The 23885-nt window shown below is 43.2% G+C and overlaps 1 protein-coding gene across 1 annotated transcript in view; it reads right to left on the reverse strand.

The window, feature by feature from the left end:
* Positions 1 to 7650: 7650 nt before the first annotated feature.
* Positions 7651 to 23885, reverse strand: part of LOC115161188 (transmembrane protein FAM155A-like) — a 222336-nt gene continuing 206101 nt past the window's right edge. The window contains exons 2-3 of the mRNA XM_029711970.1: positions 12488 to 12659; positions 7651 to 9120 (exon numbers count right to left, since the gene is read on the reverse strand). Coding sequence (XP_029567830.1) covers positions 8798 to 9120; positions 12488 to 12659 — 495 coding nt within the window. The 3' untranslated portion in view covers positions 7651 to 8797. The remainder of the gene's footprint in view (positions 9121 to 12487; positions 12660 to 23885) is intronic.

A 23885-nucleotide genomic window follows, 5' to 3' on the forward strand; every position in this document is an offset into this window, starting at 1 on the left:
ATATTGTAGTTGCTGAGAAGAGACTTATATTTGGTGATACCTATATTGTCTCTCTGTACATACTATTTAGAGCTCTCTAAAAGAGGCATGGCTTTATTCTGGGCGTGTGTAGGATTCTCTTGCATACTGTAACGCAGATAGGGCTCATTTGCACTTCCAGTTTCTAAAGTGCCCTTTTGTTTTGGGTAATTACGTATTTTTTTTTGTATACAGTTTTTGTTGTTGTTCATCTGAACCCACTGCCCGCAAGTCATCGTTAAAATCAAGTTTAACTATGTGTCATTTAATTAGCCATTAAGATGTGGCCATCTATTGCTTTTATGTAACTATACTTTACAAAAATATTAACGCAACATGCAACAATTTCAAAGATTTTACTGAGTTACAGTTCACATACGGAAATCAGTCAGTTGAAATAAATTCATTAGACCCTATTCTATGGATTTCACAACTGGGAATACAGATATGCATCTGTTGGTCACAAAAAAAGGTCACAGATACCTTAAAAAAAAGGTAGGGGCGTGGATCAGAAAACCAGTCAGTAGGGCCTCTTGAGTGGCGCAGCGGTCTAAGGCACTGCATTGCAGTTCTAGAGGCGTCACTACAGACTCGGGTTCGATCCCGGGCTGTAACACAACCGGCCGTGATCAGGAGTCCCAAGGTGCGGCGCACGATGGCCCAGCGTCGTCCGGGTTAGGGGAGGATTTGGCGGGGGGGGGCTTTACTTGGCTCATCGCGCTCTAGCGACTCCTTCTGGCGGGCCGGGCGCCTGCAGGCTGTCGTCAGTTGAACAGTGTTTCCTCCGACAGTGGCTGGCTTCCGAGTTAAGCGGGCGGGTGTTAAAAAGTGTGGTTTGGCGGGTCACGCTTTGGAGGATGCATAACTCAAGTTGCAGCGATGAGACAAAATTGAATTTGTGGAGAAAAAGGGGTTGAAATATCCCCCCCAAAAAAACCTGTATCTGGTGTCTGACCACCATTTGCCTCATGCAGCATGACACATCTCTGTCTCACATAGTTGATCAGGCTGTTGATTTAAGCCTGTGGAATGTTGTTCCACTCCTCTTCAATGGCTGTGCGAAGTTGCGGGAACTGGAATATGCTGGTGTACATGTCGATCCAGAGCATCCCAAACATGCTCAATGGGTGATACGTCTGGTGGGTATGCAGGCCAAGGAAGAACTGGGACATTTTCAGCTTTCAGGAATTGTGTACAGATCCTTGCGACATGGGGCTGAGCATTATCTTGCTGAAACATGACGTGATGGCACGATAATGCGCCTCAGGATCTCTTCGCTGTATCTCTGTACATGCAAATTGCCATTGATAAATGTAATTGTGTTTGTTGTCTGTAACTTATGCCTGCCCATACCATAACCCCAATGCCACCATGGGGCACTCTGTTCACAACGTTGACATCAGCAAACCGCTCACCCACACAACACCATGCACGCTGTCTGCCATCTGCCTGGTACCGTTGAAACCGGGATTGATCCGTGAAGAGCACACTCCTCCGGGGTGCCAGTGGCCATCTAAGGTGAGCATATGCCAACTGAAGTCGGTTACAACGCCGAACTGCAGTTAGGTCAAGACCCTGGTAAGGACAAGGAGCACCCGATGAACTTCCCTAAGATCATTTCTGACAGTTTGTGCATGAATTCTTCAGTTGTGCAAACCCAGTTTCATCAGCTGTCCGGGTGGCTGGTCTCAGACGATGTGAAGAAGCCGTATGTGGAGGTCCTGGGCTGGCGTGGTTACATGTGGTCTGCGGTTGTGAGGCCGGATGGATGTGAACATTCAAATCTCTGGCAACAGCTCTGGTGAACATTCCTGCAGTCAGCATGCCAATTGCACACTCCCTCAAAACTTGAGACATCTGTGGCATTGTGTTCTGTGACAAAACTGCACGTTTTTGTGTAATGATCATGCTGTAGGGATAGGGATTTAAACACATTTGTGCACCAAATTTGAAGCGAATACATTTTTTGTGCATCTGGAACATTTCTGTGATCTTTTATTTCAGCTCATGAAACATGGGACCAACACTTTACATGTTGCGTTATATTTTTATTCAGTATAAATAATCAAAGTCATAATTGCTCCACGAGTCTGTGACCGCTGTTGCAGAAACATATTTTTGGGGGTGCCCTTTTATAGTTTGCCCCCCCCCAAAGGTTTGTTTACAGCCCTGCTGTGACATCACACACTCTTACTGATTTCGGTTTTGGGCTAGGGTCCACTTTCTTCATTTTGATTAGTCAACCATCGTCAACCATCCTCAACCATCCTCTCTCTTTTTTATTTTTAAATATGCCTACCCTCCCTCACTCTGAATCTTTGTCTCTCGCTTTCTCACTCCTCTCAGATAGACAGATGGAATGAGGCTGTTTACTAGAATATTATTTTCAGATGTGCAGAAGTATTGTAGGTGTAATGCCGATGTAGGTCTATAGGGATGAGGTGATGATAGAGGTGTAATGCTGATGTAGGTCTATAGGGATGAGGGGAGGATAGAGGTGTAATGCTGATGTAGGTCTACAGGGATGAGGGGAGGACAGAGGTGTAATGCCGATGTAGGTCTATAGGGATGAGGTGATGATAGAGGTGTGATGCTGATGTACTGTAGGCCTACAGGGATGAGGGGAGGATAGAGGTGTTATGCTGATGTACTGTAGGCCTACAGGGATGAGGGGAGGATAGAGGTGTAATGCTGATGTAGGTCTATAGGGATGAGGGGAGGATAGAGGTGTGATGCTGATGTACTGTAGGCCTACAGGGATGAGGTGAGGATAGAGGTCTAATGCTGATGTAGGTCTATAGGGGTGAGGTGAGGATAGAGGTGTAATGCTGATGTAGGCCTATAGGGATGAGGTGATGATAGAGGTGTAATGCTGATGTAGGTCTATAGGGATGAGGGGAGGATAGAGGTGTAATGCTGATGTAGGTCTATAGGGATGAGGGGAGGATAGAGGTGTAATGCTGATGTACTGTAGGCCTACAGGGATGAGGGGAGGATAGAGGTGTAATGCTGATATAGGTCTATAGGGATGAGGGGATACGAGGCTGATGGAGCTGTCATGCTGATGAAGGTGTATGTATGCTGTAATCTGGTGCTCATGAAGATAAAGAAATGATTAATGGGGCTATTCAGTATTGTGTTTCCCGGGGGATCTGAGGACTGGAGGTTTCTACTAAACCTGCAGGCCCCAAGGTCACAGACATGCTAATGTGGTCTCCAGAGAAGACTGGCTCTTGGCTGAACCTGACTAATTAGTGAGCCACCAAAAGCTCCTCTAATACAGGCACACACACACGAATATACGGACGCATGTAGACCTCAGCCTCCTGTATCCCTATGCATCTGCTATGACCCTCAGCTGTCTTCAAGTGGTTCAATCTTCCTCTGACATAATTTATACTGCATACTGGAAGAAAGCTAGTCAAGATTCCCATCTACTGTTGGCCTATGGAAAAACAGTCTGTTGAACCAGCGAGGAAATTGAGGTCAAATGTACTGACCCTGAGTTCACAACCTATCAGGGTTATTTAAAATAGGAGAAAAAAAAGCCCACATTAGCTTCCAAGTGTTACTTAAAATTTGGCAACTCTGTTATCATCTCTGGAAACAATAAAATAATAATGAAGAATGGAGCCGGAGGAGATGGCTGCCGTTTTACGGGCTACTAACCAATTGTGCTTTTGTGTGTGTTTTTTCACGTTATTTGTAACTTATTTTGCCACCGGCTCTTATGACCGAAAAGAGCTTCTGGTTATCAGAACAGCGATTACTCACCTTGTACTGGACTTAGATATTTTCTTTAACGAGTCGGATGCAAAGGATTTACTTCAGACACCGGACAAGGCTCAAATCCCCATCATTCGCATGAAGAGGAGACTTGAGATATAGGGGACATAGGTCGGGGTGCCTTGTAAGAATCCGACGGCGAGTGGGTAACCTGCTTCTACCATCCATCCTATTAGCCAACGTGCAATCATTGGATAATAAAATGGATGAGCTCCGATCAAGACTATCCTACCAACAGGACATTAAAACTGTAATATATTATGTTTCACGAGTGGTGGCTGAACGACAACATGGATAACATGCATCTGGCTGGGTTTTCCATGCATCGGCAAGATAGAACAGCTGCTTCTGGTAAGACAAGCAGTGGTGTTCTGTGTCTTTGTCAACAACAGCTGGTGCATGAAATCTAATATTAAGGAAGTCTCGAGGTAGAGTATCTCATGATAAGCTATAGACCACACTAATTACCTAGAGTTTTCATCTATATTTTTCTTAACTGTCTATTTAACACCACAAACCGATGTTGGCACTAAGACCGCACTTATAAGGCCATAAGCAAACAAGAAAATGTTCATCCAGTCGGCGCTCCTAGTGGCCGGGGAATTTAATGCAGGCAAACTTAAATCCGTTTAACCTAATTTCTACCAGCATGTCACAGGTGCAACCAGAGGGGGAAAAAAACTCTAGACCAGCTTTACTCCACACACAGAGATGTGTACAAAGCACTCCTTTGCCCTCCATTTGGCAAATCTGACCATAACTCTATCCTACTGATTAAAAGCAACAACTAAAGCAACTAACAACTAAAGCAACTAAAGCAGGAAGTACCAGTGACTCGCTCAATACGGAAGTGATCAGATGACGTAGATGCTAATCTACAGGACTATTTTGCAAGCACAGACTGGAAAATGTTCTGGGATTCATCCGATGGCATTGTTGGAGTACACCACATCAATCACTCGCTTCCTCAATAAATGTATCGATGATGTCATCCCCACTGTGACTGTATGTACATACCCCAACCAGAAGCCAGGCAACTGAGCTAACCCCGGAGGCTTATAAGAAATCCCGCTAGGCCCTCTGACGAACCATCAAACAGGCAAAGTGTCAATACAGGACTAAGATTGAATCCTACTACACCGGCTCCGACACTCGTCAGATGTGGCAGGACTTGCAAACTATTACAGACTACAAAGGGAAGCAGAGCTGCGATCTGCCCAGTGACGCGTGCCTACCAGACGAGCTAAATCACTTTTATGCGCACTTCAAGGCAAGCAACACTGAAGCATGCATGAGAGCACAATCTGGTACGAGTGTATGATCACACTCCATAGCTGATGTGAGTAAGACCTTTGAACATGTCAACATTCCCAAGGCTGCAGATGGACCAGATGGACCAGATGGATTACCAGGACGTGTACTCCGAGCATGTGCTAACCAACTGGTAAGTGTCTTCACTGACATTTTCAACCTGTCCCTGACCGAGTCTGTAATAGCAACATGTTTCAAGCAGATCACCATTGTCCCTGTGCCCAAGAACACCAAGGTAATCTGCCTAAATGACTACATACCCGTAGCACTCACGTCTGTAGCTACGACATGCTTTGAAAGGCTGGTCATGGCTCATGTCATCACCATTATCCCAGAAACCCTAGAGCCACTCCAATTTGCATACTACCCCAACAGATCCACAGATGACGGAATCTCTATTGCACTCCACACTGCCCTTTCCAACCTAGATAAAAGGAACACCTACATTTGAATGCTATTCATTGACTGCAGCTCAGTCTTCAACACCATAGTGCCCTCAAAGCTCATCACTAAGCCACAGACCCTGGGACTAAACACCTCCCTCTGCAACTGGATCCTGGACTTCCTGATGGGCCATCCCCAGGTGGTAAGGGTAGGTAACAACACATCTACCTTGCTGATCCTCAATACAGGGTCACCTCAGGTGTGCGTGCTCAGTCCCCTCCTGTTCACTCATTACTGCATGGCCAAGCACGACTCCAACAGCATCATTAAGTTTGCCAAAGACACAACAGTGGTAGGCCTGATTACCGACAATGATGAGACAGTCTATAGGGAGGAGGTCAGAGACCTGGCAGTGTGGTGTCAGGATTACCTCTCCCTCAACGTAATCAAGACAATGATCGTGGACTACAGGAAAAGGATGGCCGGAAACACCCCAGATCTCATCGACAGGGCTGTAGTCGAGCAGATTGAGAGCTTCAAGTTCCTTGGTGTCCACATCACCAACGAACTGTCATGGTACAAACACACAAAGACAGCCGTAAAGAGTGCACGACAACACCTATTCCCCCTCAGGAGACTGAAAAGATTTGGCATGGGTCCTCAGATCCTCAAAAAGTTCTACAGCTGCATCATCGAGAGCATCCTGACTGGTTGCATCACCGCCTGGTATGGCAACTGCTCGGCCTCCGACCTCAAGGCACTACTGAGGGTAGACTGTATGGCCCAGTACATCTCTGGGGCCAAGCTTCCTTCCATCCAGAACCTCGACAACAGGCGGTGTCAGAGGAAGGCCCTAAAAATTGCCAAAGACTTCAGCCACCCTAGTCATAGACTGTTCCCTCTGCTGCCGCATGGCAAGTGGTACCGGAGCGCCAAGTTTAGGTCCAAAAGTCTTAACAGTTTCTACCGCCAAGCCATAAGACTCCTGAACAACTAACCAAATGTCTACCCAGATTATTTGCAATGACCCCCCCCCCCCCCATTTTTACGCTGCTGCTACTCTCTGTTTATTATCTATGCATAGTAACTTCACCTCTACCTACAGTACATGTACATATTACCTAAATTACCTCAACTAACTTGTGCCCCCGCACATTGACTCTGTACCGGTAACCCCTGTATATAGCCTCGCTACTGTTAATTTATTGTTGCTCATTAATTATTTGTTAATTTTCTTTTTTCTTTTTTTCTTTTTAACTTTTTAACTTTAGCTTAATTAGTAAATAATTTTTTAACACTTATTTTTATTAAAACTGCATTGTTGGTTAAGGGCTTGTAAGTAAGATTTTCACTGTAAGGTCTACACCTGTTGTATTGATTTGGACCCCGACACCTCTGACATTCTGAACTGTGACGTCACCTAAGGAAATGACTTCGATGACAGCATTTTTAGCAGTTAAATGCAACCACAAAAATGTATATATGTTTTTAACACTATAGTTTGTTTATGAGCGTGATAGCTTTACTTTTGGTTTATGGTTAAGGTAGCTAGTTTGCTGTTAATTAGTGAATGAATGTGTCAACTAGTTTTAAAGCACGTGAATGCACACACCTCGTTGCTCCGAGTTTACAGGTCATATTCCCCAACTCTCCCGGAGGTTGTGAATGCATCATGAATATGAGTGAGACAACAGGTAAACATCAGACAGACTTCCCAATGACTAACCTATCTGAATCTGACTCACCTATCTGACTCACCTATCAGATCCTGACTCACCTATCAGAACCTGACTCACATCCATCAGCTCAGTTCATTATCTAGAAAACAACGGGACAAAGAAAGAATAAAAACAGCCCTTAAAGATTGCCTTTTCTTCCAGCTATCGTTAACCATTATGCAAACAGTAATGCTACCATCTACCGCTGAGCTTCTCAACCTCACTCTGCCGCCCAACGTTTCTCCTCAAACATACTCCATACTCGGTCCTACACCTGCCCGTTCTCTATAGCAAAGCATGAACCGCCTCGTAAGCAAACGCTTACCTTTGAAGTTGTACCCCTAAGCATGCAGTGTCTAATGAGATACCTCAAGCCATACACCCGTCTTTGTGATGTGTGAGTGTGTGTATATATGTATATAGCAATAAGCCCTTTACTTAATGTGAGATTTAATAACATTTTCTGAACAATGCAGTGAAAAACAGAAAAAATACTGGTGGTCTTTTGGGGGTGCAGTAGTGTTCTGTAACACAGCGTGGCTAAGGCTACGCAAAGCAAACCAACAAGGCTGTGAATTTCACATCATTTAAGAGAGCCTCCACATGCAAGTACAGAATAGAGTTTACACATCTTCGTTAGACAAAACAATAAACAGAAAATAGAACATCACACCTCCTGTGTGTGGAGTGCTGGACTGAGAAGATGTCATAGGGAATGGACAGTGTGGTAGGGACAGGATTCAGAGTGGAATATTTATATATCTACGGCTGGGTTAAGGGGTTGTCTTCTATATTGAGAGATTGGCCAGTAGCGTAATCTGATGAAATGTGGATGTGTGTTAACTTTACCACTGGATATCATAAGGTGAATGCACCAATTTGTAAGTCGCTCTGGATAAGAGCGTCTGCTAAATGACTTAAATGTAAATGGATACTGTGAGAGGGAACATGAGAACAAATTACTACTCTAACGTTTTAGAGTCCTTTCCTGAATCTAAAGAAGCTTTAGGAATGGGAACCCAAATAAGGGGAGACTTCAGAGTAGACACACACATCCACACACACTCACACACACACAAGCATGCACACACTCACAACTTTGCTTTTTGATACATGTTATCTATCCTATATCGATGAGACATTTTCCTGCGCAAGAGACCCATAAAGGAACAACATAAAACATAAAGGATGGAAATTCAAATAGAGGGAGAGTGAATGTTATCCCGTAGTCAGCCAGTGCAACAAAAAGCCAGAACAGGAACACAGTGTAAAAAAGAGCAGAGAGAAAAACTCAGCAGTGAGGAGGCCTTCGCAGTCAACAAAGGCTGTGGCATTGTCCCACGTTCCCACCACAGTCATGTTTTTTATCTCTTTGTTTGTTTGTTTGTTAGTCTATTTGTTTTGATTGATTTGTATGTCTCCAAGTAGTCCCAAACCTCTGCAAAGACTCCATTACCCAGAAAGCACGGCGGCTGCAGATGTCCCGTCCACAGCACTTAGCATTCCCGACCGAGGCAGAGATGTTTCAAATCCTCATAGCCACGCTGTTGCCATGACAATGTAAGTCCTCAGCCATCCCATCACTCCTCGTTGGTGGGGGAACTCTCCTCCAGAGGGGCGAGGGAGGCGGGAAGACCCAAGCCCACTCCCGTTGCATTGTGGGATGCGGTGAGGGAGGCAACAGTGTGCAGGAGGACAAGGACTAGCAGGCAGAGTTTGAGCCGGCTGTTGCACAGTCTGCACGCGGCCGAGGAACTGAGAGAGGTACGGTGGTGACAGGATGGGTGAGTTCTTTTGAGGGTCCCCCGAGAACGGTTGTTGTCTGCTTCCATCTGGAAGTCCCACCGGACATCACAGCACTCTGCATCTGCATCCACACCCCCAGGGTAGTCCTCCAACAGCCCTGCAGAGGAGGAACACACGTTTACTATGCATTAGAAACTTGGTAGTTCGAGCCCTGAATGCTGATTGGCTGAAAGCCGTGGTATATCAGAACGTATACCATGGGTATGACAACATTTTTTTTTTACTGCTCTAATTAAGTTGGTAACCAGTTTATAATAGCAATAAGGCACCTCAGGGGTTTGTGATATATGGTCAATATACCATGGCTAAGGGCTGTGTCATAGCACTCCGCTTTGCTCATAAGAACAGCCCTTAGCCGTGGTATATTGGCCATATACCACACCCCCTCACTCCTTATTGCTTAAATATTCAACTAATATTCAACACTTTTTAGACCATATGCAAACATAGGCTACAGTACCATACACAGTTCTGCTCATCTCAAATCAAATCAAGCTTTATTTTACATCACATTTCAGACATGGAATGCAACACAATGTGCTTTACAGGAAAAAAACAAATACAAAACAATGAAAATAAAAGCTGAAATATTTACCAGACAACAAACATAAGATAAAAATCTCTTTGCCTTACCCCTTGAAATCCCAACAAAAATAATATGTGTGTAAGAAAAATCGTAATCATTCCAAAATCTTGTTTCCAACATTAGTTACAAGCATTCGATCCTCTAAAATCGAGAAGTGTCTCGTAGTAGTCTGGTAGAGGCTATAGATACATTTTTGATTGAACAACATCTTCTGTACTCTAACAACAACGACTGTTGCTCCCTCCATGTTGGCTGTTTGTCTGTGTGTGTCAGTGAGTGGTGTGCATGCTAATGTGAGTGGCTGAACTTGTGAGCTAAGTTGTCTCCCACTCCAGACTGTTTGATGTTAAAGAGATTAAAGACAAGAAAACGGTTACAGCTCCGATCTGAGGCCACACTTTCAGAGTGTGTGTTTGGAAACACACAAAGGGGTGTACACACACAGACGCATGTAGGTATGCAAAAGCAAATACGCACACACACACACACACACACACACACACACACACACACACACACACACACAGATCAGATGTTTTCAGAATGAAGGAAAGCAGCACCAAATCAGCATAAAAAAAAGTATTAAGCTTCAGAAGGCAGGAAAATGTTCATATTTTTGACAGATAAATCAACATGGATTACTAGAACTGACCTCTAACTGACTCAAAACTAAAAAGCCTCATTCCCCATTTTGGCTGCACCAAGCATACACTCCTATCTGGTAGTCTTGTTGACTTTGGCTTACTGCTCTGCAATATGACCAGCAGGTGGGGCCATACAGTAAACTCACATATTGTCACTCTGCTCATGGACAACTGGTGCTGCATCCAATAGCTTTGTGGTGGAAGCCATCGCTCCACTGTATACATTAAATGAGAAGTCGCTTCTTGACCAGGGTGTCAAACTCATTTTGGAACGTGGGCCGCTTTCGGTCTTCAACAAAGCCCGGAGAGCTGCACTATCAATTTATTCTATTTCCTTCACATAATAAAAAATAAATAAATTATTGTCCTCTATCCATCGGTTAAATTAATGGCTGGACAGTCAATAAACTGTATGAATGTAGGTCAAATGACAGTGCACAGTGGTTATTATTTACTTCTTCCACACTGATCTCGACAAACCATTTCATTATGGGCCTCGCTTTGTAAACGGGGACATTGTCATGCTGAAATAGGAAAGGGCCTTCCCCACACTGTTGCCACAAAGTTGGAAGCACAGAGTCGTTTAGAATGTCATTGTATGGTGTTGTGTTAAATTTCTCTTCGAAGGAACTAAGGGGGCTATCCCGAACCATGACAAACAGCCCCAGACCATTATTCCTCCTCCACCAAACTTTACAGTTGGCACTATGCACTGGGGCAGGTAGCGTTCTCTTGGCATCCGCCAAACCCAGATTTGTCCATCGGACTGCAAGATGATAAAACGTGATTCATCACTCCAGAGAACGTGTTTCCACTGCTCCAGAGTTAAATGGCAAAAAGCTTTGGCATTGCGATTGGTGATCTTAGGCATGTGTGTGGCTGCTCGGCCATGGAAACCCATTTCATGAAGCTTCCAACAAACAGTTAATGCACTGACGTTGCTTCCAGAGGCAGTTTGGAACTCAATAGTGAGTGTTGCAACTGAGGACAGACCATTTTTACATGCTACCCGCTTCAACACTTGTGTGGCCATTTTGCGTTGAGCCGTTGTTGCTTATAGATGTTTCCACTTCACAATAACAGCACTTACAGTTGACCAGGGCAGCTCTAGCAGGGCAGAAATGTCACAAACTAGTTGGAAAGGTGGCATCCTATGACAGTGCCACATTGAAAGTCACTGAGCTCTTCAGTAAGGCCATTCTACAGCCAAAGTGTATCTATGGAGATTTGTTTGACACCCCTGTCCCTGTCACAATGATGTGTGCTCTACAGCATATCCCACACTACAACAGTTACACTCTGCCATTCACTTCGTTACTGTTGCCCCATTCCAAAACCATCAATGTAACTTATATCCATCCATTAACTGGCCATCCCTTCATGTACAACATCAAACCCGCTGGCTCACATTCATATACAAATCCCTCCTGGGCAAGACCCCTGTTTACCTCAGCTTGCTACTAAAACTCCCCACCACCAACAGCAACCTGTGATCCAGCAATTACATGAAGCTGGCAATCCCCAAGACTCTCAGTATCTGGTGAAAATGCTTTTCAATTGTCTGCTGCTAGAGAATATCATTCAAAAAACACTGAAACTAAGCTCTTTGATTTTATTTGTGTCCATTGGTACTTTTTAAAACAAACTGTCTTGAGATGTTAACTGATATCTGCATGTGTTTTCCCCTACCTCTTAAATGCTGCCTATTAATGTCTTAGTGACTGCTGATTGTATGATATTGTTTAGCCTACTTGTGTGTTATTTACTTGTAATTTTTTTATTTAACCTTTATTTAACTAGGCAAGTCAGTTAAGAACAAATTCTTATTTAAAACGCCTGCCTACACCGGGCCAATTGTGCACCGCCCTGTTGGACTCCCAATCACAGCCAGTTGTGATACAGCCTGGATTCGAACCAGGGTGTCTGTAGTGACAGCTCTAGCAATGAGATGCAGTGCCTTAGACCGCTGCTTCACTCGGGAGCCCCACTCTACACACCACTTTCAATGTTATACGTGCTGCGTCCACTCCCTGACAGGTCGTCGTTGTAAATAACAATTTGTTCTTAACTGACTTATCTGTATAAATAAAGGTGAAATATTGTTCGGTGCATTTTCGTTCCATGAGTTATTTGTAATATATCAGTCCTGTTCAACAGGGAGTAATTTCTATATTCAGACCATTCTGTGTGTCCCTGAGCATATAACCTGTAGAGTACAATATATAAAGTAGTACCTGTGCATATAAAACTGGGACTTCCTCCATGGATAAGATCGTCGTTGTCAGGCAGGATAAAGGGACACCTCTGCTGCACCTCCAGACAGTACTGGCCACACGGGATCCTCTTACTGCAGTGTATCTGGGTGGTCTGGAAGTACTGCGAGCACAGCCAGGGCTTATATACCGTCTAGAAGGAGAGGGATGGGAGGGAGAGAGCACATTGATGGGTTAGAAATGGTATTGCCACTGATGATACACACACACACACACAAAACGCTTGCATCCATGACACACGCACCATCTGTGACCTCTACTGCAATTGATTCACTTGAATTGATCGGAATTCCTGGTATCCAGTGCATCCATAAGGATGTAGGTGGAAGGCCATGTCTATCCTCCAAACACCGGCTTCGAGTGCATTATCACTTTTATACAATGGGTTACCAACATATTGAAATAATGATTGACATTTTGATGAATTTATTCATACTATTTCATCCTTCCACAAGATATCGTACCCAAGCATTCGTTCTATCAGTTCAGTTGCCAGAGACGCGACCCAGTCGTTCCGTCTTTTTGTTCTGTATCTAAGGACGCGACCCAGTCGTTCGTTCTAAATGTTCCATTGCCGTACTGGCTGTTATCTTATTCCTTGCTTGCTAGCTAGCCAACTACGGCTAACTTACAGTCACGTCAAACAATGCAGCCAGAAAAACAACAGTAGTGCCCTTTGCATTTGTTTAAGCTGTTTTCTAGTGACATTTCTTTGGACAATGAGTTAATGACGCGCAATTTTGCCTGGCATAGAAAATCTGCTCTCTCATCAGAACACTGATGTTCAGAGGAGCTAGCCAACAACAGTTGGAAAGACTGCAAACTAGCTGCACTTCATTTCATTTTACCTTTTTTTTCGATGAACATTTCTATATTCATAAAAATTACGCCATCTGATTCATGATTTCGACTGGCTGAGAAACACTACCTGTCTGTCTCGTCCTGACTCCCAACACGTTCATTACTATGGGACAGCAGGAGATCCAATTTTAATATTGAAAACATTTTGCAAATGTCAGAGAGACAGACAGCAAGGTTTATACAAATCTCTGCTGTTGAAAACGAAATGTTAGTCTAAAAGAAATGTGAGATAATATCTAGATGCTTTTTATAGTGGAGATCAAGTTTATAAATTGCCTGGCTGGGTTGATAAGACATGGGATTGCGCAGTCAGATGGAACAGAGTAAAATAGGCAGTTTAACGTCATAGATTTAGCTGGTGGTAACTTGTGGAATAGACACTGTCTGGAATGCGGTTTTAACCAATAAGCATTCAGGATAGACATAGCCGTTGCATAATTTTCAATGTATTAAGGTAAGCAAAGTTGATTATTTAATTCAAAAATATAAAGCCAAAGTTATATGATGAAATATAGGCTAGATAAATTAAGTTGAATGTTATTAGAATGTGAGCACATTTGTAAACTAGCTAGCTAGCTAACTTAACTGTCTGAACAAAAAATATTTTAATTCCACTTTACAAGCTACCCAGATAATTCTTTAAAATAAACATGATTATTTATTAGGGGATATGCCAAGTAGAGTTACAAACCCAGCCTGACATTGGCAATTATCTAATTGTTTCATTTGTTTCAGTATTTCAGTGTGTTGTCAATTGAGGGGACTAGCCTGTGTTTCATGAAGCCATTAAAGACTGTTGCTGACTGAGAGGAGGCAGGTGTAAATTATTTCTAATAAATTATGTATAATAAGTCTTGGTGACTCAATAGCGCAGTTAATCTTTAATAGCGCATTACATGACTTTACAACTCTATCTATGTTTAGCTAAGTCTGGCAGTAACCCAGAACAATCAGAGGCAGAGTATATCTCTTGTGGCTGCTGCTGACAAGAACTGCATGTAAATTGTTATTCTACATCATAAAAATGATGTCTTCATAGCATTTGGTCTTCATTTTGGCAGATTAACTCATGTTTATTTCTGAAGATTAAGTAGTGTTTTTACTCAATTTTTCTTCTTGTCCGGAACCAGTCAAGCAGGAGACATTTCTATTGTTTACTGTAACTAATGAACAAAGTATATTATATTGTAAAGAAGTCAACCAGAGTTGATGTAGGCCATCATTCAAACAAGGTTTTAGGTTTGATTTATTCGCACGAAAGAAAAGAAGTGAAAGACAAAACCGTAAAGAACTGGTAAAAACGGTGTGCAGGTGAGGTTGGAAGCCCAAAATGTCAAATATGAAAACCACACCACAAATATAAGTGCAAAAAAAAAGTTAGTTCAATCAGTTAACCCTTGTGTTGTCTTAAAGGTCAAAAATGACCCACCACTATGTTTAACAGCAGAGAAAACCCCCAAATTATATGTTTTCAATTTGAAATTTGATTACTTTTCCTAGAGTGACCCCAACATTAGAAAAAGTGAAACATCGCCTTTGTTCATATTTCCTTGAAAGCTGTACATCACCAGGGCAAAAAGATTGTCTTAGGGTAATTTTTGACCCGGCAGTTATAAAATCATTTACACACCACAAAAACCACAAAGACACACACACACACACACACACACACACACACACACACACACACACACACACACACACACACACACACACACACACACACACACACACACACACACACACACACACACAATGATACATTGAGATTGTGTGCTACTGATTGAACTCAGACAAAACTAAAACTTTATTGTGCATGTGCAGCATCTCCCCTCCACAACTACACACATAACTCAAGTTCACAGACAAAATAAAAACTATTTCAGACAAAATAAACATTTCTTGAAAGCATTGTTAACAAATGGGGAATGCAGTCAGAGGCTATAAAGGTGCTGCAGATGACAGTCCCCCCAGTTCTCTCTTTGCTGAAGCCATGAGTGCACGTTTCAGTGCCCAACAGGTCGTAGATCAGATTTTTTCAGATATCCAAGAGGAACAAGAGAACAACAATTTGGAAGAGGAGGGGGTATCTGAAGAAGAAGATGGGGAAGAATATAACTCAGAGCACAATGCATCACCTTTAGATGAAGAAGAAATCCCCCAAGCTGAAAGAGACTTTTTTGTCAAATAACAGCAACATTTATTTCATTTTATTTCATCTTTATTTAACCAGGTAGGCCAGTTGAGAACAAGTTCTCATTTACAACTGCAACCTGGCCAAGATAAAGCAAAGCAGTGCGACAAAAACAACAACACAGAGTTACACATGGGATAAACAAACAAGTCAATAACACAATAGCAACAAAATAATTAAAAATATATATATATACAGTGTGTGCAAATGTAGTAAAATTAAGGAGCTAAGGAAATAAATAGGCCATAGTGGTGAAATAATTACAATTTGCATTAACACTGGAGTGATAGATGTGCAGATGATAAGGTGCAAATAGAGATACTGGGGTGCAAAAAGAGCAAAAATAAATAATTTGGGGAATGAGGTAGTTGGGTGGGCTATTTACTGATGGGCTGTGTACAGGTGCAGTGATCCTTGTCACCATATGACAACCACGGCAGAATGGCAGCACAAAATGTCATAAGGATGACCCCAGGGCCCAGAAGACACGCAGTTGCCCATGCCCAGGACATCGCCTCAACATCAAAATCAAATCAAATTGTATTAGTCACATGTGGCGAATAAAACTGGTGTTTTACAGCTTTACAGTGAAATGCTTACTTACGAGCCCCTAACCAACAATGCAGTTTAAAAAAACGGATAAGAATAAGAAATAAAGTAACAAGTAATTAAAGAGCAGCAGTAAAATAACAATAGTGAGACTATATACAGGGGGGTACCGGTACAGAGTCAATGTGCGGGGGCACCGGTAAGTTGAGGTAATATGTACGTGTAGGTAGAGTTATTAAAGTGACTGTGCATAGATGACAACAACAGAGAGTAGCAGCGGTGTAAAAAAAAGGGGGGGGGCAATACAAATAGTCTGGTAGCCATTTGATTAGCTGTTCAGGAGCTTCTTGGACCTAGACTTGGCGCTCCGGTACCACTTGCCATACAGTAGTAGAGAGAACAGTCTATGACTAGAGTGGCTGGAGTCTTTGACATTTTTAGGGCCTTCCTCTGACACCGCTTGGTATAAAGGTCCTGGATGGCAGGAAGCTTGGCCCCAGTGATGGACTGGGCCGTTCGCAGTACCCTCTGTCGTGCCTTGCGGTCAGAGGCCAAGCAGTTACCATACCAGGCAGTGATGCAACCAGTCAGGATGCTCTCGATGGTGAAGCTGTAGAACCTTTTGAGGATCTGAGGACCCATGCCAAATCTTTTCAGTCTCCTGAGGGGGAATAGGTTTTGTCATTCCCTCTTCACAACAGTCTTGGTGTGCTTGGACCATGTTAGTTTGTTGGTGATGTGGACACCAAGAAACTTAAAGCTCTCAACCTGCTCCACTACAGCCCTGTCGATGAGAATGGGGGTGTGCTCGGTCCTCTTTTTCTTGTAGTCCACAATCATCATCTTTGTCTTGATCATGTTGAGGGAGAGGTTGTTGTCCTGGCACCACACGGCCAGGTCTCTGACCTCCTCCCTATAGGCTGTCTCATCGTTGATCAGGCCTACCACTGTTGTGTCATCTGCAAACGTAATGATGGTGTTGGAGTCGTGCCTGGCCGTGCAGTCATGAGTGAACAGGGAGTACAGGAAGGGACTGAGCACGCACCCCTGTGTTGAGGATAAGTGTGGCGGATGTGTTGTTACCTACCCTTACCACCTGGGGGCGGCCCGTCAGGAAGTCCAGGATCCAGTTGCAGAGGGAGGTGTTTAGTCCCAGGGTCCATAGCTCATTTATGAGCGTTGATGGCATTACGTTGTTGAATGCTGAGCTGTAGTCAATGAATAGCATTCTCACATAGGTGTTCCTTTTGTCCAGGTGGGAAAGGGCAGTGTGGAAAATGGTGTTGGTGTGAGCCATGAAAAGCCTTTCGAAGCACTTCATGGCTACAGGCGTGAGTGCGACGGGTCGGTAGTCATTTAGGCAGGTTACCTTTGTGTTCTTGGGCACAGGCACTATGGTGGTCAGCTTAAAACATGTTGGTATTACAGTCTCGGACAGGGAGAGCTTGAAAATGTCAGTGAAGACACTTGCCAGTTGATCAGCGCATGCTCGCAGTACACGTCCTGGTAACCGTCTGGCCCTGCGGCCTTGGTAATGTTGACCTTTTTAAAGGTCTTACTCACATTGGCTGCGGAGAGCGTGATCACTTTTGGTGATCACGTCGGAAGGCATAGCGGGATTTCTTAAAGCTTCCAGGTTAGAGTCCCGCTCCTTGAAAGCATTCTACATGTTCATCACACCAGCCATCGAAAAAATCCTCCTGGAGATGACAAATTTGGAGGGTTTCCGTAAATATGGAGACAACTGGAAAAGAATGGATGAGATTGACCTACGTGCCTACATAGGGCTGCTATCTTAGCGGGTGTGTATAGGTCCCGAGGTGAGGTTACATGTAATCTCTGGGATGCAGCGAGTGGAAGGGCGATTTTCTGTGCCACGATGCCACTGAAAGTCTTTCACACTTTCTCAAGAATGGTACAATTGGATAACTGTGAGTCAAGACCTGCAAGACTTGTGAGAGACAAACTGGTGGGTATAAGAGAGGTCTGGGAGATGGAGGTGGAGTGTCTGCCATACCTCTACAATGCTGGGCCTGAAGTAACAGTGGATGAGCAACTGGTTCCATTCAGAGGTAAATTTGTATTTTCATTTCTGTAAGTGATTTCCACTGTTAATTGTTTTATGTATAGCTGTAATATCACTGATTTATGTGATTGTTTTCTGTGACACTGATACCAATTACTGATAGTGATCTGTTTTGTCAAAAGGACGCTGTCCTTTCCGGCAGTATATTCCCAGCAAGCCAGCAAAGTATGGCATCAAGATATGGGTGGCCTGTGATGCACAATCCAGATACGCTTGGAAGATGCAAGTCTACACAGGGAAGCCGAGGAGTGGAGGCCCGGAGAAGAACCAGTGGATGCAGGTTGTGCTTGATGTGACAGATGGACTGAGGGGGCACAATGTCACGTGTGACAATTTCTTCACCTCTAATGAACTCAGTCAGCAGCTCCTGAAGAGGAAGATCACCATGGATGGCACAGTTAAAAAGAACAAGCCATAGCTCCCCCGTGCACTCCTCGCAACAAGGGGGAGAGAGGCCTTCTCATCAAAGTTTGCCTTCACCCCCACCACCACTCTAGTTTATTACCTCCCAAAGAGGAACAAGAATGTGGTCCTCCTGAGCACACTGCACAAAACAGCTGAGATCAGTGATTGTGAGGACAGGACTGTGCTCGAACTCCGTGTCATAAATAAGCCAAGGCGCAGCGTGCCAGTAATTCCATATCCTTTATTTAGAAGTGAAACCGAACAAAACAATAAACAGAAAGAAACGTGACGTTCTGGGGCTGCTCAAAGGCAGCTACACAAAAACAAGATCCCACAACTCAAGGAGAGAAAAAGGGCTGCCTAAGTATGGTTCCCAATCAGAGACAACGATGGACAGCTGCCTCTGATTCGAAACCACACTCAGCCAAAACAAAGAAATAGAAAAACTAGATTGCCCACCCCACACCCTGACCTAACAAAATAGAGAAATAAACCGTCTCTCTCAGGTCAGGGCGTGACAAGGCATGGACAAACCTGGACAAGGTGATTGGAATTTACAGCTGCAGGAGGATGACTGCCCGCTGGCCCCTGGTCATCTTCCATAACATCATTGATGTGTCCTCATACAATGCCTTTGTGATTAGGAACAAGATCAACCCTACCTGGATGCCTGATAAGCGGAACAAGAGAAGGGTGTTCCTGGAGCAGCTGGGAAAGGTACTTGTAACCCCACACATTCAAAGAAGGGAGCGCCTCCCCAGCACAGCAGCCTCTGCAGCTCTTGTGAAAACTGTTCAGGGGGATAAATCTTTTTCTGATCCACCTGAGGCTGCAGCTGGGGCAGGCAAGAGGAGGAGATGACAATTCTGCCCCCTAAAGAAGGACTGTAAAACAAATACTATGTGCTGCACATGTGAGAAATACATCTGCAAAGTCCAGGCACACACACTTGCATACTGTCCTACATGTGCTAATTAGAGTTGATTGATTTATGTTCTTCACGTTTTTATTTTGTATCTATCTTATTTTTTCTTAATTATTGTTGTTGTTTATACACTTTGTTGGTGGGGGCAATGGTTAAAAAAATGAGAGAAGACTAGTATTTTGTAATTGAATTCATCATTGTACAGTATATGAGAATTTATCAGTATGTTGCCAAAAAAGTTAGACTTATTGTTTCCCTTCAATAAAATGCATTTAAAACTACTTTCTGCACATTTCTGCTACTTTCTTAGGCTATACAAGTGCTATCTCTTGCTAAAAAAGGTTATCACAGTGTCTTGTGCTATATAGATGGATTTCAGAATTAACCTGAAAGAATCCATTGAAGGGTACCAGTGCACATTTACAATCTATTTGCTCTGGTATTCTTTTTTTTTATTATTAAATTACATGCTTAGCTCAAAATATGACAATTTCATAGTAGTAGCCATAATTCATAAATGTCACCATGCAGGGTTCTATATGGAACCATTTCAGTTCAGTGAATAACAACCTCTAGGGTTCTGATCAAAGAAGGGTTCTATATAGAAGTTTTAGAGGTTCCAAATATAATTTTTTTCTAAGAGTGTTTTGTACATAATCCACCCTACATACAGTACACAATGCATTCCATTGACCTATTGCCTCTAAGACATATGCCATCCAGGGGCCTTTATATTCTCTAACACATATTTTCAAGGTCTCCCTGGGCAATATTCCCTGGGTTCCTCGTCTCAACCCCTGCCGTCACAGTGTTACGATAAGCCTTCAGTCCCTATATGGTGTAGTGTGGAGCTGTCACCTGTCAGCGAGTGTGTCTCTTAACTCTCCACGCCGCTCCGGGTGGTTCTGGTGAATCACTTTGAGCTCGTCGGAGGAAGCAGGGAGCACTAGGCGAGTTAGCGTCTTCCGTGGGCTAACTGTCACGCGTCAATACACTGAACTCAATCAGATCATGTCGCTCCTCTCCACAGATTAAGTATTTATGCTGTGTTTTTTTGGGGGGGGTATGTGTACTTTACTTTACTATTCATATTTTTACACCATTTACTTATACTCCACTATATTGCTGAATAAAATATTGTACTTTTTACTCCATCCATTTTTCCTGACACCCAAAAGTACGATTTACATTTTGAATGCGCTAACATTAATAATATGTATGTCAGTCTCTCCTGGCTCCAAGTGGAGGAGAGATTGATTTCATCACTACTTGTATTTATGAGAGGTATTGACATGTTTAATGCACTGAGCTGTCTGTTTGAACTACTGGCACACAGCTTGGACACCCATGCATACCCCACAAGACATGCCACAAGAGGTCTCTTCACAGTCCCCAAATCCAGAACAGACTATGGGAGGCACACTGTACTACATAGAGTCATGACTACATGGAACTCTTTTCCACAGCAAGTAACTAATTGAAGCAGTAAAATGTTATTTAAAAAAAAGATACAAATACACCTTATGGAACAGCGGGACTATGAAAAAACACAAACACCGGCACAGACACACATACTGTACACATGATAAGACACGCACTCTACACACGTACACATGGATAATGTATTGTAAATATGTGATAGCGGAGTAGTGGCCTAAGGGAACATACTAAATGTATTTGGTAAAGTGTTATGAAATGTTATGTAATATAATATTTGAAATTGTATATAACTGCCTTAATGTTGCTGGACCCCAGGAAGAGTAGCTGCTGCCTTGGCAACAGCTAATGGGGATCCTTAATAAATACAAAATACAAATGCTTAGCAGGACAGGAAAAATGTCTAATTAACACACTTATCAAAAGAACATCCCTGGTCATCCCTACTGTCTCTGATCTGGTGGACTCACTAAACACAAATGATTCCTTTGTAAATTATTTCTGAATTTTGGCTAGAAAACATTGTTTTTCTGATTTGCTTAATATAAGGAATGTGAAATTATTTATACTTTTACTTTTGTTACTTAAGTATATTTGAGCAATTATATTTACTTTTGATACTTAAATATATTTAAAACCAAATACTTTTAGACTTCTAGTCAAGTAGTATTTTACTGAGTGACTTTCACTTTTATTTAATTCATTTTCTATTAAGGTATCTTTACCTTTACTCAAGTATGATAGATTAGTACTTTTTCCACCAGTGAGTGTTTGTGTGTGTCTCTTGTTTAAATGATGTGACTCACAATGAGCTTTTAATAGGTATCAAAGTGTAAATCCTCAGGCGGCATTAGATGGGATGTGAAAATAAGACAAATGGAAATCTTTAGAAAATATTAGGCCAGGCACAAGCACATAGAAGAGGGGGAATCTATTTGCTCAGTCACACACACACACACACACACACACACACACACACACACACACACACACACACACACACACACACACACACACACACACACACACACAAACCTGATGCGATCGGCACCATGGACAGCGCTGTAACTAACTAATCATTGAATTCCAGATGGATGGGAGATAAGAGTGATTCGACCAGATACACACATTGCCCTTCTCTCTGTGCTGGGCTGCTGTCAGCGTATGAATGTCACATCAGTAAATATCACCATGTCATTATGTTCATGTCACATTCTCATCTACACATTATCACTGATAATTCCCCAGGCATCGTGTGTGTGTGTGTGTGTGTGTGTGTGTGTGTGTGTGTGTGTGTGTGTGTGTGTGTGTGTGTGTGTGTGTGTGTGTGTGTGACATCACACATGGACCACTTATTGTATCTGTGTCTGACCACTGGGTGGCGACAGAGTGATGGAGACAAGCTTGGCAAAAGCCTAAGATTTCTCTCACTCAGCAATGTGTATTACACAGACAGTGTGTGTGTGTGTGTGTGTGTGTGTGTGTGTGTGTGTGTGTGTGTGTGTGTGTGTGTGTGTGTGTGTGTGTGTGTGTGTGTGTGTGTGTGTGTGTGTGTGTGTTCTTGATTTCTCCCACTCAGTAGTATGTCTTATTCCAAAGTCAAAGCCGATCGTGTGCCTTCTCTTGGGGCTTAAACGTGGATAAAGAGTCAGGCTAGGTAATCAATAACATCTCACCCAGGGAGATTATCTATGTCTCCAAAAACCATGTCTAATAATACTCAGGATTTAGGCCAAACACATCATTTAAAGTGCAGAAGAAAAGGCAGACATTGGATAAAACCTAAAGCATATCCATAGGCCAGTATTAGCGCTGTTAGCTAGCAATGTGGATTCAGATTTCCAGTGTTGCTGCAGCTGTGAGCAGTGCAGATTCTAGTGGCGGTAATTGTAGTACTTCTGCAGGGCAAGCCCTGCATGGGCCGTGGTGCAATATAGGGTCCTCTCTCTCCTCTCGCTCTCTCTATCTCCCCACCCGCTCTTTCTCTGCCTCTCTCCCTCCCCCTCTCTCACTGTCTTTCTCTTTCCCCCTCTCTCTCCCACTGTCCCTCTCTCCCTCCTACCCTCTCTCTCCCCCTGTCCCTCTCTCTCTCCTGCCCTCTCTATCCCTCCTGCCCTCTCCTTCTCTCCTCCCCTCTCTTACTCCATCTGTCTCTCTCTCTCTTCTAACCTCTCTCTCCCTCCTGCACTCTCTCTCTCCCTCCTGCCCTCTCTATCTCTCCCCCTCTCTCTGTTTTCCCCCCTCTCTCTCTCTTTGTTCCCATCCTTTCGATCTCTGTGCCCTAGTTAGTTAGAGAGCCACATGGCTGTTTTCTGAGGGAACTCCAGACAAGAGCCCATCAGTCTACGCCACTCTCAAATGCTCTCAAACTGCCTCAGGTGTCCAGAGTCAAAGAGAGAGAGAGATAGCATGTATATATATATAAATAAATAGAGAGAGACAGAGACAGAGACAGCGAGAGCGAGAGCTAGAGCTAGAGCTAGAGAGAAAGAGAGAGAGAGGTGAAAGGACGGATGATTAGAGAAATGTAGAGAACTGTAGAACCATTGTAGGATCCACCCCTTTTTTTCAGTTTTCGCCTAAAATGACATACCCAAATCTAACTCAGGACCTGAAGCAAGGATATGCATATTCTTGATACCATTTGAAAGGAAACACTTTGAAGTTTGTGGACATGAATGTAGGATAATATAACACATTAGATCTGGTTAAAGATAATGCTAAGAAAAAACCAACTGTTCTTTTGTATTTTTTTGTACCATCATCTTTGAAATGCAAGAGAAAGGCCATAATGTATTATCCCAGCCCAGGCGCAATTTAGATTTTGGCCACTAGATGGCAGCAGTGTATGTGCAATGTTTTAGACTGATCCAATGAACCATTGTATTTCTGTTCAAAATGA

This window comes from Salmo trutta, chromosome 24, assembly GCF_901001165.1.
Source record: "Salmo trutta chromosome 24, fSalTru1.1, whole genome shotgun sequence".
NCBI lineage: Eukaryota > Metazoa > Chordata > Actinopteri > Salmoniformes > Salmonidae > Salmo > Salmo trutta.